We start from the raw sequence: 15,472 nt of genomic DNA on the forward strand, positions 1-15,472 counted from the left end.
AGACAAGAATATAAGTTGGTGTATTACCTGATTCTGATGACTTGCATTGATAGGAATCAGACAGTGGTGCTGATAAGGTCCGCATTTTCGAATGGAGGAGAAAAAAAGTCCTCCTTTCTGTCTAATACCACATGAAAGTGGTTGGTTTTTGGCATCTTATTTATCCAGCTTCCGTACTCCTTTGTATACACTTTACAAGAAATACATTGTTGGCAAACTCCATAGCTTGCTAGCTTGTGCACGCCAGCTTTCTGAGACTCTTATTTTGGTAGCGCAGGCAGGATGAAGTAGCGCTTTTATTGTGCAACTGTACAGTCGGTCTTTGGAGTTTTGACGACAGGTACGGCGCCAGAGTCTGTTGAAATAAAGTGTTTCTCGCCTTCCAGTCGGTAATTTTAATGAGCTGGCAGCAGCCAGCGTCATCTCAGAAGACCCTCGGGTGCCGTGAATGTCAATCAGGTGACGAAAGTGACGTCATAGTGAAGATTTATGATCGCTCATTTTTAGGACTATTTTTTTAATGCCTGGCTGGTGATCGACTGACACACCCTCCGAGATCGACCGGTAGCTCGCGATCGACGTAATGAGCACCCCTGTATTAGACAATACATATATTAGACAATTTGTCTTCTAGTTTTAAGTAGAGATGTCCGATAATATCGGATTGCTGATAAATGCTTTAAAATGTAATGTCGGAAATTATCGGTATCGGTTTCAAAAAGTAAAATGTATGACTTTTTAAAACGCCGCTGTGTACACGGACGGCAATAAACCTTAAAGGCACTGCCTTTGCGTGCCGGCCCAATCACATAGTATCTAGGGCTTTTCACACACAAATGAATGCCATGCATACTTGGTCAACAGCCGTACAGGTCACACTGAGGGTGGCCGTATAAACAACTTTAACACTGTTACAAATATGCGCCACACTGTGAACTCACACCAAACAAGAATGACAAACACATTTCGGGAGAACATCCGCACCGTAACACAACATAAACACAACAGAACAAATACCCAGAATCCCTTGCAGCACTAACTCTTCCGGGACGCTACAATATACTACCCCCTGCTTCCCCCCCCCCCCCCCACCTCAACCCCTCCCCCCTCAACCTCCTCATGCTCTCTCAGGGAAAACATGTCCCAAATTCCAAGCCGTTGTTTTGAGGCATGTTAAAAAAAATAATGCACTTGGTGACTTCAATAATAAATATGGCAGTGCCATGTTGGCACTTTTTTCCATAACTTGAGTTGATTTATTTTGGAAAACCTTGATACATTGTTTATTGCATCCAGCAGGGCATCACAACAAAATTAGGCATAATAATGTGTTAATTCCGCCACTGTATATATCGGTATCGGTTGATATTGGAATCGGTGATTAAGAGTTGGACAATATCAGAATATCGGATATCAGCAAAAAAGCCATTACCGGACATCTCTAGTTGTAAGGAAACAGTTACAAAGGCTTTTAATTTGACTGCTGATGTATAGTAGGAAGAGCCCCATTCATCGCGGTTTACCTGTTACAAGAAACGTGACGAATGGGAGGGGGCGTTACCCACTTTAGCCGCCAGATGGCAGTAGAGTGTTGAATATCTTAAAAAATGTGTTTTGTTCCATCTTTGACCACAGTGTCAGTTGCTATGTAGAGTGGCGCTTTCCATCTTTTTCAGCAGACTGCATTGCAAAATTATTAACCAACCCCCTTCCTCTCTCGCAAAATCCACCCAGGAATGGGGCCATATTCATTTTTTTCTTTTCTGTATGCAGTAACGTGTCATTTCTGAATGTATTAATGATCTGAGTTTCACGTTGGTCCCATTGGGTTTATTTTTTTTCTTACCCTGATGTGGGATCTGAGCCGAAGATGTCGTTGTGGCTTGTGCAGCTCTTTGAGACACTTGTGATTAAGGGCCAAATAAGTAAACTTTGATTGATTGAAGATGTATTACTAATCTACTTGTTCATTTACTGTTAATATCTGGTTACTTTATGTTTTTAAAAAGGTTCTATCAACACTTTTGTTGAAATGTAATAATCACTTGTTCTTCTGGATACTTGACACAAGTTTTGGGTGATAATACAAATTTGGGTATGGGTCCAATATCAAGTAGTTACAGGATCATACATTGGTCATACTTAAAATCTTCCTGTGTCCAGGGACATATTTCCTGAATTTGTCGACGTAGTCATTGTAGTATCGACTATATACAGCTCTTGTACTTGGTATCGTTACAGTCGATATTTGTATAGATCCACCCAATTGTTTACATCTAGGAGCGCTAACCTACTGTTAGCGGTTAGCTATTGTATTCTCTACAGTGTGTCGTAAAGTATGTTTAGCTATTCCTCGTCGTGCAGTGATCATACGTGTAAAATGACGTAGTGATTACCGTAGTGATGTAGAAGTAGCTAAAACGCTTTGGATGGCCCATGACACATTTTCCTCAACGATAAATTGACCTACAAATAATGGACGATAAACAATATTACTGACATCATTTTTTTGCGACCAATGACCTAATGTAATAATACATAATAATGCATGTTTATTCTTTCGAATGCGATAAACTTGTATTTCTCATATATATTGTAATTTGAATGTAGACTTTTAAATCTCCAAGTTAAATAAACAAATAACAATAAATTATATTTTGTCCGTGTGCAAAATTTTGCACTTGAATAGATTTCACAACCAAAAGGACATAACATACAGTATAGGTATAAAGTTTGGACACACCTTCTCATTCCATGGGTTTTCTTTATTTTCACGACTATTTACATTGGAGATTGTCACATCAAAACTATGAATGAACACATGTGGAGTTATGTACTTAACAAAAAAAGGTGAAATAACTGAAAACAGGTTTTATATTCTAGTTTCTTCAAAATAGCCATCCTTTGTTCTGATTACTGCTTTGTACACTCTTGGCATTCTCTTAACTACCTCTTGAAGCTCATGGAGAGGATGCCAAGAGTGTGCAAAGCAGTAATGAAAGCAAAAGGTGGCTATTTTGAAGAAACTACAATATAATGTTTTCAGTTATTTCACCTTTTTTTTGTTAAGTACATAACTCCACATGTGTTCATTCATAGTTTTGATGCCTTCAGTGACAATCTACAATGTAAATAGTCATGAAAATAAAGAATACCCATTGAAGGAGAAGGTGTGTCCAAGCTTTTGGCCTGTACTGTATGTTAAGGAGGGGTTAGGGGCCCTCAAACATAAATAAAACAATCAATATAAGGGCTAAATAAATGATCGACAAAGTTGCGCTTCAATATTGAGCATGTAGGCAGAGGTAGAATTGTACGTTATGTAACTGACAATCATATTTAGTACCTTTTTTTTTATTAAACAAAAATGCAGAGTAACAATATAAACACTACAGTGTAAGCAGATGTATTAACAGGAGATAAAAAAATAAGATTCTTCATCTCAGTATGTTAATAATGACTGACTTAACTAATTACATATTACAAAACTGTTGTATTACTTTATTCACGGATTTCATTTTACTATAAAAAGGTCAGTAAATGAATGTATATAGTTGTAAACGCTCTGAAGTGGGAAAGGGGTAGGATTAAATAAGCTTTGCTTCTTACTACTCCTTTTCGGACATGATGTAAACAAAAATGATATGAAATTGTGTGATGTATTATGCTGTAAGTGTGTTCATGTTCGAAATAAACCAAAAGAAAGAAATATGCAAAAAAAACAAACAACTTAAGTCTGGCAGATTCCGAGTGAGGAACACCGACATGACAACATAACAAATGTCTGTCAAACGTTTGCAGCACTTTTAGAAATGCTAGTATGAAATGGCAGCATGTCTTTGGCGATGTATTTAACCACACTTTCTATGAGCACACACTTTTTTGCACTCACCTTGCACACCAAACGTGAAGTGATTGTGGACTGTCGGTTGGTTGTGTTTCAAGTGGGCGTGCAGATTTGTTGTATTCGCACACATTCGGCCAACTGACTCGGTGTTGATGGGCTCATTTTGTTTAAACTGAAATATTACCACATTGGTGGGGTGGCATCTGGTTTTGGGATCATTTTGTTTGTTAGCTGCTACAGGCTAACTAGTTGCACTGTGTGATGCTAGCGGGCAACTTGCCGCACAAAGAGTCAAAGATACTTAATGAGGACAAGATAATTCCCAGCCTTCTTTTCATTCCGCTATGGCACAAATGTTGCTGCAACCAATGAAAAGCTTGAATGCTCGTACAGCATGCACACAGCGATTTATGGATTATCCATCCAACCATCCATTTTTTTACCGCTTGTCCCTTTGGGGTTGCGGGTGGTGCTGAAGCCTATCTCAGCTGCATTCGGGCGGAAGGCGGGGTACACCCTGGACAAGTCGCCACCTCATCGCAGGCTAGAAAACTTGCCGACTTAATTTTCATTTATCTGTTGATTGACTATTGAATTTGGGCCCAGGCAGTTTTAAAGCCAAAATACTTATATCTCCACCCTGTTTCTACTTGTAAGTGCTCTCTCTCTGTGTGTGTGTGTGTGTGTGTGTGTGTGTGTGTGTGTGTGTGTGTGTGTGTGTGTGTGTGTGTGTGTGTGTGTGTGTGTGTGTGTGTGTGTGTGTGTGTGTGTGTGTGTGTGTGTGTGTGTGTGTGTGTGTGTGTGTGTGTGTGTGTGTGTGTGTGTGTGCGTGTGCGTTGACTCACATGCGCCAGGGCGCCATTAGGTGCATGAAAAAAATAATAATTATATTTTCCAAAGGCAGTATAGTACCTTTTTTTTTTTTTTTTACGTTATTAGTACCGTGGTAGTAATAATAGTACCGATATACCATTCAACCCTATTGTGAGGTGTTCAACTGTGTCCGCAGATCTTCTCCAAGTTTGGCACCGTGCTCAGGATTATCATCTTTACCAAGAATGGCCAGTTTCAGGCTCTCCTGCAGTACCCTGACGCATCCAACGCGTACAACGCTAAAGTGGTAGGTCCAACCCCGCCGCTGGTGGAACACAGCGCATAGTATCGCCCGAACCCGCCCCCCAGTCGTCATGGCAACCGCCTTGCTTTTCAGTCCCTGGACGGTCAGAACATCTACAACGGCTGCTGCACTCTGAAGATCAGCTTCTCCAGGCTGAGCAGCCTCAACGTCAAATTCAACAACGAGAAGAGCCGCGACTTCACCCGGCCGGACCTCCCCAGCGGAGACAACCAGGCCATCATGGAGCACAACCCCATGGCGGCCGCCGCGTTCGGTACGCTACACACACTTGTAGATATAGATACACGCGTGTGTACTAACATCTATGCAGCTCCAGCAGGTATCATCCCAGCCTCGCCCTACTCTGCGTCGCCCCACAACTACCCCCACGCCTTCACTCTCCAGCCTGCCGGTCAGTGTCCTGTTTCTTTCAAAATAAGAGACGGTCGATGTTGTCAGTGGATCCGTGTGTAATAGTGTTGTCCTCATACCAATATTTTGCTACCGGTTCCAAAATGTATTTCGATACTTTTCTAGATAAAGGGCACCACAAAAAATGGCATTATTGGCTTTATTTTAGCAAAAAAAAATCTTACAGTACATTAAACATATGTTTTTTATTGCAATTTTGTCATTACATAAAATAGTGAACATACAAGACAACTTGTCTTTTAGTAGTAAGTAAACAAACAAAGGCTCGTAATTTAACTGCTGACATATGCAGTAACATATTGTCATTTTCCATTCTATTATTTTGTCAACATTATTGTAGGAGCCTAAATGCTGTTTAAGTTAATTTACATTTTTATGGAAGGTGCTTTATGTTTATTCAGCCAAAATGGGACTATTTACTTTATTTGCATGCTTAGAATAATTATTACATTTGTCTAAATAGTTTGATGACGTAACTGTGTAAATTGCATATATGGCGGAAGGATCTGTGTGGTAGGTTGGTTTTTGGACACAGTGCATTATGGGTAATGGCAGTCAGGTGAGGGGGAATTGAGCCACACAGTTTTTTGACCTCACTCTTACTTTTTCTTAGTCTTGCTTTTTCTAACCATACCATACCATACCAACTTTATTTATAAAGCCCTTTAAAGACAAGCACAGTTGAAAAACAAAGGGCTGTACACCACAAAGAAATGGAGGCAAAGGACAGACTAAAAAATAACATTTAAAACAGAAATAAAAATACACATTTAAAAAGCAAATATTAATTACCCTAAGAACAGTTTGTTAGATAAAAACAGTTTAAAAGTTAAAAACAGTTCAAAAAGTTAAAAGCTAAAAACAGTTCAAAGTCTCATGCTGGGTTAAAAGCCAGTGAATAAAAATGGGTTTTAAGAACTGTAACAAACTCTCTTTATTTTGCCATTCATTTGTTCCCACATCGTTATTGTTTTACGTTTTTGAATTATTAAGTAAACGATACAAAACGAAGAGGAGCGTCTGGAGTTTTGTTTGTTGTTGCCGCAGCAAGCGGAGCAGGAGAAAGTAGAGGAGCGTCAAGCTAAAGGCTTCATTAGGAATCTACAATTATTAAGAACAAGCTGTAAAAATGGATTATTAATCTACTTGTTCACTTACTGTTAATATCTGCTTACTTTCCGTTTCAAAATGTTCTATCTACACTTCTGTTAAAATGTAATCACTTATTCTTCTGTTGTTTGATACTTTACATTAGTTTTGGATGATACCACAAATTTAGGTATCAATCCGAAACTTGGATCATACATTGGTCATATTCAAAGTCCTCATGTGTCCAGGGTAAGGGTGTAACGGTACACAAAAATTTCGGTTCGGTACGTACCTCGGTTTAGAGGTCACGGTTCGTTTCATTTTCGGTACAGTGAGAAAACAACAAAATATACATTTTCTGGTTATTTATTTACCAAAATTTGTGAACAATGGCTTTATATTTTTAACATTGCTTTAAAATAGCTCTGTAGTTACTTAATATGTCCGTGTGTATTCCGTCCTGCGTGTCTGTGTCCGTGACGTAAACAAGTTGACAGATAGTTAACACATACTTGCCAACCCTCCCGGATTTTCCGGGAGACTCCCGAAATTCAGCGCCTCTCCCGAAAACCTCCCGGGACAAATTTTCTCCCGAAATTCAGGCGGACTCAGGTCCTCATGGACCTGAGTCCGCTAACCCACAACATAAACAGCATACCTGCCCAATAACGTTATAACTGTAGAATGATGGAGGGCGAGTTCTTGGTTTCTTATGTGGGTTTATTGTTAGGCAGTTTCATTAACGTCCTCCCAGCGCGGTAACAACACACAACAACAGCAGTCACGTTTTTGTATACCGTAAAGCAGTTCGTCTGCCGTAAACAGCAATGTTGTGACACTCTTAAACAGGACAATACTGCCACCTAGTGCATTTGATGAAAGCACTTCTGTGCGTGCCACACAGAATGCATCATCAGAGGTGTTCAGCATGGTGCGAAAAAAAAGTGACAGAGAATAGAACAAGGATGGACAATTCAACCCTTAACTCAACAATGAGTAGATGAGTGTTATGTGTGTGTATGTGTGAATAAATGAACACTGAAATTCAAGTATTTATTTTATATATATATATATATATATATATATATATAATAAAATACATATATATATATATATATACGTGTGTATATATATATATATATATATATATATATATATATAATCTATGAAATACTTGACTTGGTGAATTCTAGCTGTAAATATACTCCTCCCCTTTTACCCACGCCCACCCCCAACCCCCTCCCCCCACCTCCCGAAATCGGAGGTCTCAAGGTTGGCAAGTATGAGTTAACATGAAGATCCCAAGGAAAGGGAAGAAAGAGTCCAGGCCTTCTATCTTTAAGAAGCTTTAGCTTCCTTCTTGTCTAATTGGTCATTTCTTTCTTTCTTTTCTCTTTTCCTTGTTTCCCTTTTGTTTTTGTTATCTTCTCTTCTTTATTTATTTGTAAAACTGTATAAAGAGACACAGATTATATGTCAAATAAACACTACTAAGTAACTACATTTCTATAAACATGTTTTTCTATATATAACAAGTTTTCACACACACACACACAGCCCATACAATAGCATGTAAACAGTGCTCTTAAAGTTATGTAAATAGCCGTACAAAGCCCATGTAACACTTCAAAGCCACACATAAATAAGATTTACATATGGAATGGTTGCAAACCACACAGGATAATATACATGATATACTGAGGAGGAGAGACACAAACATTGCACCCTCCCTTAGTGAGCAAAGAAGCTACATGCTAAGTAGCAACAACTTATCGTCGCACAGTACTATTTCTACATTTACACGCGCACACAACGTCTTCATGTCACTCATAAAACAGACACAGGACATACAGACAATGTTTCCAAGGCACTTTGTGGGAAGAAACTACAAACTTGGAGCGCTGAAACACATAAATCCGTCTCGTGTGTAAAGTCGCGCGGAGACTCCCGGAAACTAGAGGAGGGAGCAACTCGCCTTCAAAATAAAAGTCCTTTCTCCTTACCTGATAATGTTACGTCACAGTGTGGAAACTCGTTTGGTGCACCTCCGTTCCGAACCGAACCCCCCGTACGGAAACGGTTCAATACAAATACACGTACTGTTACACCCTTAGTCCAGGGACATATTTCCTCAGTTTATAAACATAATATGATTTTTTTTTAAACGGAAAACGATTTTGTGACGCTAAAGAATAACGACGTAATCATAGTGTTACCGATACGGTGCATCACTTGTCAGTATTGCGCAAATAATAGGGTAGCTCCGTGGCCTTGTGGTTAGAGTGTCCGCCCTGAGACTGGGAGGTTGTGAGTTCAAACCCCGGCCGAGTCATACCAAAGACTACAAAAAATGGGACCCATTGCCTCCCTGCTTGGCACTCAGCATCAAGGGTTGGATTTGGGGGTTAAATCACCAAAAATGATTCCCGAGCTCGGCACATGCTGCTGCTCACTGCTCCCCTCACCTCCTCGGGAGTGAACATGGGGATGGGTCAAATGCAGAGGACAAATTTCACCACACCTAGTGTGTTTGTGTGACAATCATTGGTACTTTAACTTTAACTTTTAACTTTTTAGAAGCGGTATAGTACCAAATATGATTCACAGGTATACCGGTACTATACTAGTACCGTACAACCCTAGCGTGTAACATGTTTGATTTGTCCTATCAGGGATGACAGTCCCCTCCATGCCTGGAACACTGACGTCCCTGTCCCTCCCGGGGACCACCAGGCTTGCATTCCCCCCTAACCCTGCTGGACACTGTGTCCTGCTGGTCAGCAACCTCAACGCCGACGTGAGTGCGCACACACACACGTGATGTCCAGTTCACATGAGCCGCCCCCTCCTCATATGTTTCTCTCACGTTGCCACGGGAACGTTTGCAACCCTCCCGCCTTTCCCCGTCGTGTCCCCCCCCCCGCTGTCTTTCCAGATGGTCACGCCCCACTGCCTGTTTATCCTCTTCGGTACGTCACCGCCAGCATCTCGTCGCCGTCTCGTTGAAATTGCGTGTTGAGCGTTGTGCTTGGCGTGTCCTCAGGTGTATACGGCGACGTGATGAGAGTGAAGATCCTGTTCAACAAGAAGGACAACGCTCTGGTTCAGATGGCCGACGGCACACAGGCCCAGCTAGGTAAGCCCCCGCCATCCTCACGCCTCGACCTGGGCGTTGTAACCCCTACCCCCTCCCGGCAGCCATGTATCACCTAAACGGCCAGCGGCTGCACGGGAAGCCCCTGCGCGTCATGCCGTCCAAGCACGCCAGCGTTGCGCTGCCGCTTGAAGGCCACGAGGACCAGGGCCTGACCAAAGACTTCAGCTCCTCGCCTCTGCACCGCTTCAAGAAGCCCGGCTCCAAAAACTACGCCAACATCTTCCCGCCCTCCGCCACGCTCCACCTCTCCAACATCCCGTGAGTTCATCATCAACCATATGAGCAGCTAGACAGGACAAAAAACATTTAAAAAAGAAAAACAAACTTTTAAAAGAGAAATATTGCAGATAAACAATACAGTAGAATGTGTTACTGACAACTAAAGTAGTTTCATGAAGTACTGACATAATAATGTCAAGTATTTACTTTGGAGAGTGGACTTCCAGCTGCTTCTCTGTCAAACACACCATCAGCGGCTTCTCCATATTTTCATGGATAAATGTCCTACGTTTAGGTATGATCTGCCACACGCTCGGTCATGTTTCTGATGATTGATTTCTTTAATTCAATGACCACACTCGCTTTCTTCCTTCCCATGGTTGGAAAAAAAAAAAAGTTATGTGGATCTCTAACTATAAGCCAGGGGTGCTCATTACGTCGATCGCGAGCTACCGGTCGATCTCGGAGGGTGTGTCAGTCGATCACCAGCCAGGCATTAAAAAAATAGTCCTAAAAATGAGCGATCGTAAATCTTCACTATGACGTCACTTTCGTCACTTGATTGACATTCACGGCACCCGAGGGTCTTCTGAGATGACGCTGGCTGCTGCCAGCTCATTAAAATTACCGACTGGAAGGCGAGAAACACTTTATTTCAACAGACTCTGGCGCCGTACCTGTCGTCAAAACTCCAAAGACCGACTGCACAGTTGCACAGTTGCGCTACCAAAATAAGAGTCTCACAAAGCTGGCGTGCACAAGCTAGCAAGCTACGGAGTTTGCCGACAATGTATTTCTTGTAAAGTGTATACAAAGGAGTACGGAAGCTGGACAAATAAGATGCCAAAAACCAACCACTTTCATGTGGTATTGGACAGAATGGAGGACTTTTTTTCTCCTCCATTCGAAAATGCGGACATTATCAGCACCACTGTCTGATTCCAATCAATGCAAGTCATCAGAATCAGGTAATACACCAACTTATATTCTTGTCTTCGTGAAAGAAAGGAATCTATATGTGTTAAACATGCTTGTATTATCTTTAAACACCTTTTAACTTATTAACAATATTAACTATATGTGTTAAACATGCTTGTATTATCTTTAAACACCTTTAACTTGTGAACAATATTAACTATATGTGTTAAACATGCTTGTATTATCTTTAAACACCTTTAAGTTGTTAACAATATTAATTATATGTATTAAACATACTTGTATTATCATTAAACACCTTTAATTTTTTTAACAATATTAACTATATGTGTTAAACATGCTTGCATTATCATTAAACACCTTTAACTTGTTAACAAAAACATATATTTCATAAATAAGTAAATATAAATTATATATATGAATGAGGTAGATCCCCACGACTTGATCAATTGAAAAGTAGCTCGCCTGCAGAAAAAGTGTCAGCACCCCTGCTATAAGCTAATAAAAAGCTAATAACCTTACAGGCGCCTCTGCCGCTCTAACCTCTGACACCCACGCTCTCTCCGTGCGCCCGCAGGCCCTCCGTGCTCGAAGACGACCTCAAGGTGCTTTTCTCCAGCTGTGGGGCCAAGGTCAACGCCTTCAAGTTCTTTCAGTAAGTTTCCCCCGAGCCGCCCTGGTTTTAGTCGAGACACACACTGCCATTTGCTCGCCTCCCCCCCCGCAGGAAGGACCACAAGATGGCGCTGATCCAGATGGCCTCGGTGGACCAGGCCATCGAGTCCCTCATCCAGTTCCACAACCACGACCTGGGAGACCACCACCACCTGAGAGTGTCCTTCTCCAAGTCGGCCATCTGACCACTTTGCCTATGACCTTTTGACCCCTTGTTGATGATACCCGCGGCCTTAAGCTCCTCCTCCATCCTGCTTTAGTCTGCTGGACTCCTTTTGGCCACGCCCTGTTTGGGACGGCCCTTTCTGGCCTTTTTTGGCCTGTGTTCAGGTGACGGTGGTGCCTTACTATTATCACTATTATTATTACTACTACTACTACTATTACTATTATTATTATTATTGTTATCATTAATGTTGTTCTTGCTGTCGATCTGTCAGTTGGTTTACACTTCCCCCTCTTCTCGGCTTTTCATCGATTTCGCAATCACGGCGGCACATTTGGGTAATCTTTTCATCTATTGCGCAATCACAACGGCACATTTGAGCAATATTTGACGACACGCTTCCTGCTCTCGGTTGCTTCGTACAATCACCTTTTGTCGTCCTGAACCAAAAAAAGAAAAAAAAAATCCGCCGTGCAACACTACATTCCAGTCTAAGTCGTGAAAGCCGGAAATCTGCGTTACGCTGAATGCGAGCAGTAATGGAAGGAGGCGGTTTTTAAAAAAAACGTGTTTTTAAAAGGTTTCTGGCCCGATTCTCATCGTTGTGCAATCATCTAGCATCGTAGCATTTGTATGGCTAATATCGTTAGCATGTTGACGGTGTGGGCTAACCACACAGATTTATTAACTCTGCTCCTAACGTGCATACTGTTTTCTTTAGTAGTCGTGTGCGATGCTAATGCTAAATGTTTGCTAGCATAGCTAACATGAGTTATTTACTAGAATGTGAGCTAACCTGTTTTTAAATATTTACCAGTCAGGCAAAACATGTTTGCTAGTGCTGTATGCTTATTAGCATGCTGGCTGATGTTTCTGATACTGTATGCTTATTAGAATGCTGGCTAATACTGTATGCTTATTAGCATGCTGGCTAATGTGGCGAGTACTGTTTTTTTTTTTTTAATGCTTTAAGTATATATTTTTTTTAGCAGGCATCATGATGCTTCTCGATGTTTGCCACATGATGAGTGTCTTATCAGCGCCTCATGAGGAACCTTTTGATTGATACCAAATGACTTCATTCAGGAGAGTAAAATTGATTGTAGACTCGTTTGCGTGCCAGTCACATGTGGCCGCGACTTCCCAACATTCCTTAATGTTGCACTGATTAATCTGTTGTCAAAAGTCATTTTCCCAGCTGACTTGAACGCATCACAAGAGAAGCAGGACTGGGCTGGTTGTGGGATGGGAGTTTATTAAGTGTACATAGGTGTTTTATACCACAGGTTGGTGTTTTTTTATTAGTTTTATTTTATTTGATCCGAGTGCGTCACTCGTCAACCAACACCCAACATTAAATGAAATGAGTTTTTATTTAAAAGTGTCTTATTGTTTGTGTTTCTCCAATATTGCTTGCAGTTGCGCTGTTTAAACAGCAGGTGGCAGTGGATGAATAGCTCTTCCAGCTGGTAGGACCTGGTTGTGGAGTGACGTCATCGGCCGGCCAACAGTTGGCAGAATGTTAGGGGTCAGAGGTCAGTGAAGGCTGTTTGTGGACCCAGGAACATGTTTACTGGTGAACGTCGCCATGACAACATCACTGGTGATGCTAACTATGCGTGCCATCACGTGACCTACGCCACTGGCCGTGTTAAACACCGTTGCGACGTCATCGCCTCACGTGAGTGACGTTGCGATTCTTGTTATTGTGTGATCATGTGACCACGTGACGAAGACATGGTTAAGGATTAAACACACACACATGAATGAGACAGGTGTGTGTGTGAGGTGTGAAGCTGCAGGGGGAAGTGTGAGAATTTCACACCTCACACACACACAGCGTCCATGTTAGTTGATAGGGTCACAAATGTGTGTGTTCAGTAAAGGTCATCTGCTTAGGTGTTACATGAGGGAAGATCCCCCTCCCATGAGAAAACATAACAAACCCTTTCCCACCCACTCAGCAAGACCTGAGGGTGTATATTTCTCTATAAAGTCTTATTCTAGATCAGGGCTGTCCAAACTTTTTTCACTGATATTTTTCATTTTCAAAACCAATACAATACATAGATTTGTTTTAACCCATTAGGGCTCCCCCCAAATGTTGTCCATAAAAATGTTAAATATAAGTATTTTATTTTTTTATGTCTCGATCGTCTTTAGGTATATCCGTCGATTATACGTTTTCTTTTTTTTTTGTTAATTTGCCATTTGTGTCATGAGAAACTTAGTTGTTTTTTATGTCAAAAACACAAAATATGCTATATTTTCTGGCCCAAAATTTTGAAAGTGGAACATTTCATGTAAAGCGGTTGGAACCTTAAATATGTCAATAATTCATAACAACATTGTTTTTTATTCATTATCAATTTTTTAGCAATGACAGTCTTCCCTAAATGTCAAAATATTGTTTTTATTTATATCCCGACGATGCCACCCCTCGAGAAAAAGAGCAAAAACAGCAAAAAAAAAAAAAGGAAAAAAAACACAACCAAAGTAATATTAACAAATAAAAAATTAAAATGATAATAAAACATGAATATAAACAGATATTAAATAAGTAGAAAAAAAACTATAGACATATAGGGAGTAATATTTTTTAAGCGGTAAAATAAACAAATATTAAATAAGTAGGAAGAAAACCTAGACATAGGTAGTAATATTTTTTTTTTTAAGTGGTACAATCACTAATTAGAGAAAATAAAATCAGGCTTATGACATAATTGACCCAGTTTTCCCAGTATGAAGTAAATTTCTCCCATTTATAATTAATAAAAATCCTTTATCTTCTCCATTTTATAAATGGACAAGATAACAGTAAAATGATATTTTTTTCCCCAACACTTGAATGCCTCGATCAACTTTAGATATATCCGTCGATTGTACGTTTTCATTTTCTTTGTTAATTTGCCATTTTTGTCATGAGAAACTTAGTTGTTTTTTTATGTCAAAAACACAAAATATGCTATATTTTCTGGCCCAAAATTTTGAAAGTGGAACATTTGATGTAAAGCGGTTGGAACCTTAAATATGTCAATAATTCATAACATTGATTTTGATTCATTATCAATTTTTTAGCAATGACAGTCTTCCCTAAATGTCAAAATATTGTTTTTATTTATATCCCGACGATGCCACCCCTCGAGAAAAAGAGCAAAAACAGCAAAAAAAAACAAGAAAAAAACCCACAACCAAAGTAATATTAACAAATAAAAAATTAAAATGATAATAATAAAACATGAATATAAACAGATATTAAATAAGTAGAAAAAAAACTATAGACATATAGGGAGTAATATTTTTTAAGCGGTAAAATAAACAAATATTAAATAAGTAGGAAGAAAACCTAGACATAGGTAGTAATATTTTTTTTTTTAAGTGGTACAATCACTAATTAGAGAAAATAAAATCAGGCTTATGACATAATTGACCCAGTTTTCCCAGTATGAAGTAAATTTCTCCCATTTATAATTAATAAAAATCCTTTATCTTCTCCATTTTATAAATAGACAAGATAACAGTAAAATTATATTTTTTTCCCCAACACTTGAATGCCTCGATCAACTTTAGATATATCCGTCGATTGTACGTTTTTATTTTTTTTTGTTAATTTGCCATTTTTGTCATGAGAAACTTAGTTGGTTTTTTATGTCCAAAACACAAAATATGCAATATTTTCTGGCCCAAAATTTTGAAAGTGGAACATTTGATGTAAAGCAGTTGGAACCTTAAATATGTCAATAATTCATAACATTGATTTTGATTCATTATCAATTTTTGAGCAATGACAGTTAAAATAAAATCACAATTCCAAGGGATCCAAAAGGGCTCCAC

At 39.8% G+C, this 15,472-nt stretch overlaps 1 protein-coding gene across 6 annotated transcripts in view; it reads left to right on the plus strand.

The window, feature by feature from the left end:
- ptbp1b (polypyrimidine tract binding protein 1b) overlaps positions 1 to 13,019 on the plus strand; it is a 32,675-nt gene extending 19,656 nt beyond the window's left edge. For 5 of the 6 annotated variants that reach the window (XM_061978320.2, XM_061978324.2, XM_061978323.2 and 2 more), the window contains 9 exons: positions 4,857 to 4,967; positions 5,058 to 5,238; positions 5,296 to 5,376; positions 9,158 to 9,282; positions 9,421 to 9,454; positions 9,529 to 9,621; positions 9,684 to 9,900; positions 11,375 to 11,452; positions 11,525 to 13,019. In XM_061978320.2, the coding sequence (XP_061834304.1) occupies positions 4,857 to 4,967; positions 5,058 to 5,238; positions 5,296 to 5,376; positions 9,158 to 9,282; positions 9,421 to 9,454; positions 9,529 to 9,621; positions 9,684 to 9,900; positions 11,375 to 11,452; positions 11,525 to 11,657 (1,053 nt within the window). In that variant the 3' untranslated portion in view covers positions 11,658 to 13,019. The remainder of the gene's footprint in view (positions 1 to 4,856; positions 4,968 to 5,057; positions 5,239 to 5,295; positions 5,377 to 9,157; positions 9,283 to 9,420; positions 9,455 to 9,528; positions 9,622 to 9,683; positions 9,901 to 11,374; positions 11,453 to 11,524) is intronic. The other variant, XM_061978326.2, reaches the window with a different exon arrangement.
- Positions 13,020 to 15,472: the final 2,453 nt, after the last annotated feature.

This window comes from Nerophis lumbriciformis, linkage group LG18 (genome assembly GCF_033978685.3).
Source record: "Nerophis lumbriciformis linkage group LG18, RoL_Nlum_v2.1, whole genome shotgun sequence".
NCBI classification, from domain to species: Eukaryota; Metazoa; Chordata; class Actinopteri; order Syngnathiformes; family Syngnathidae; genus Nerophis; species Nerophis lumbriciformis.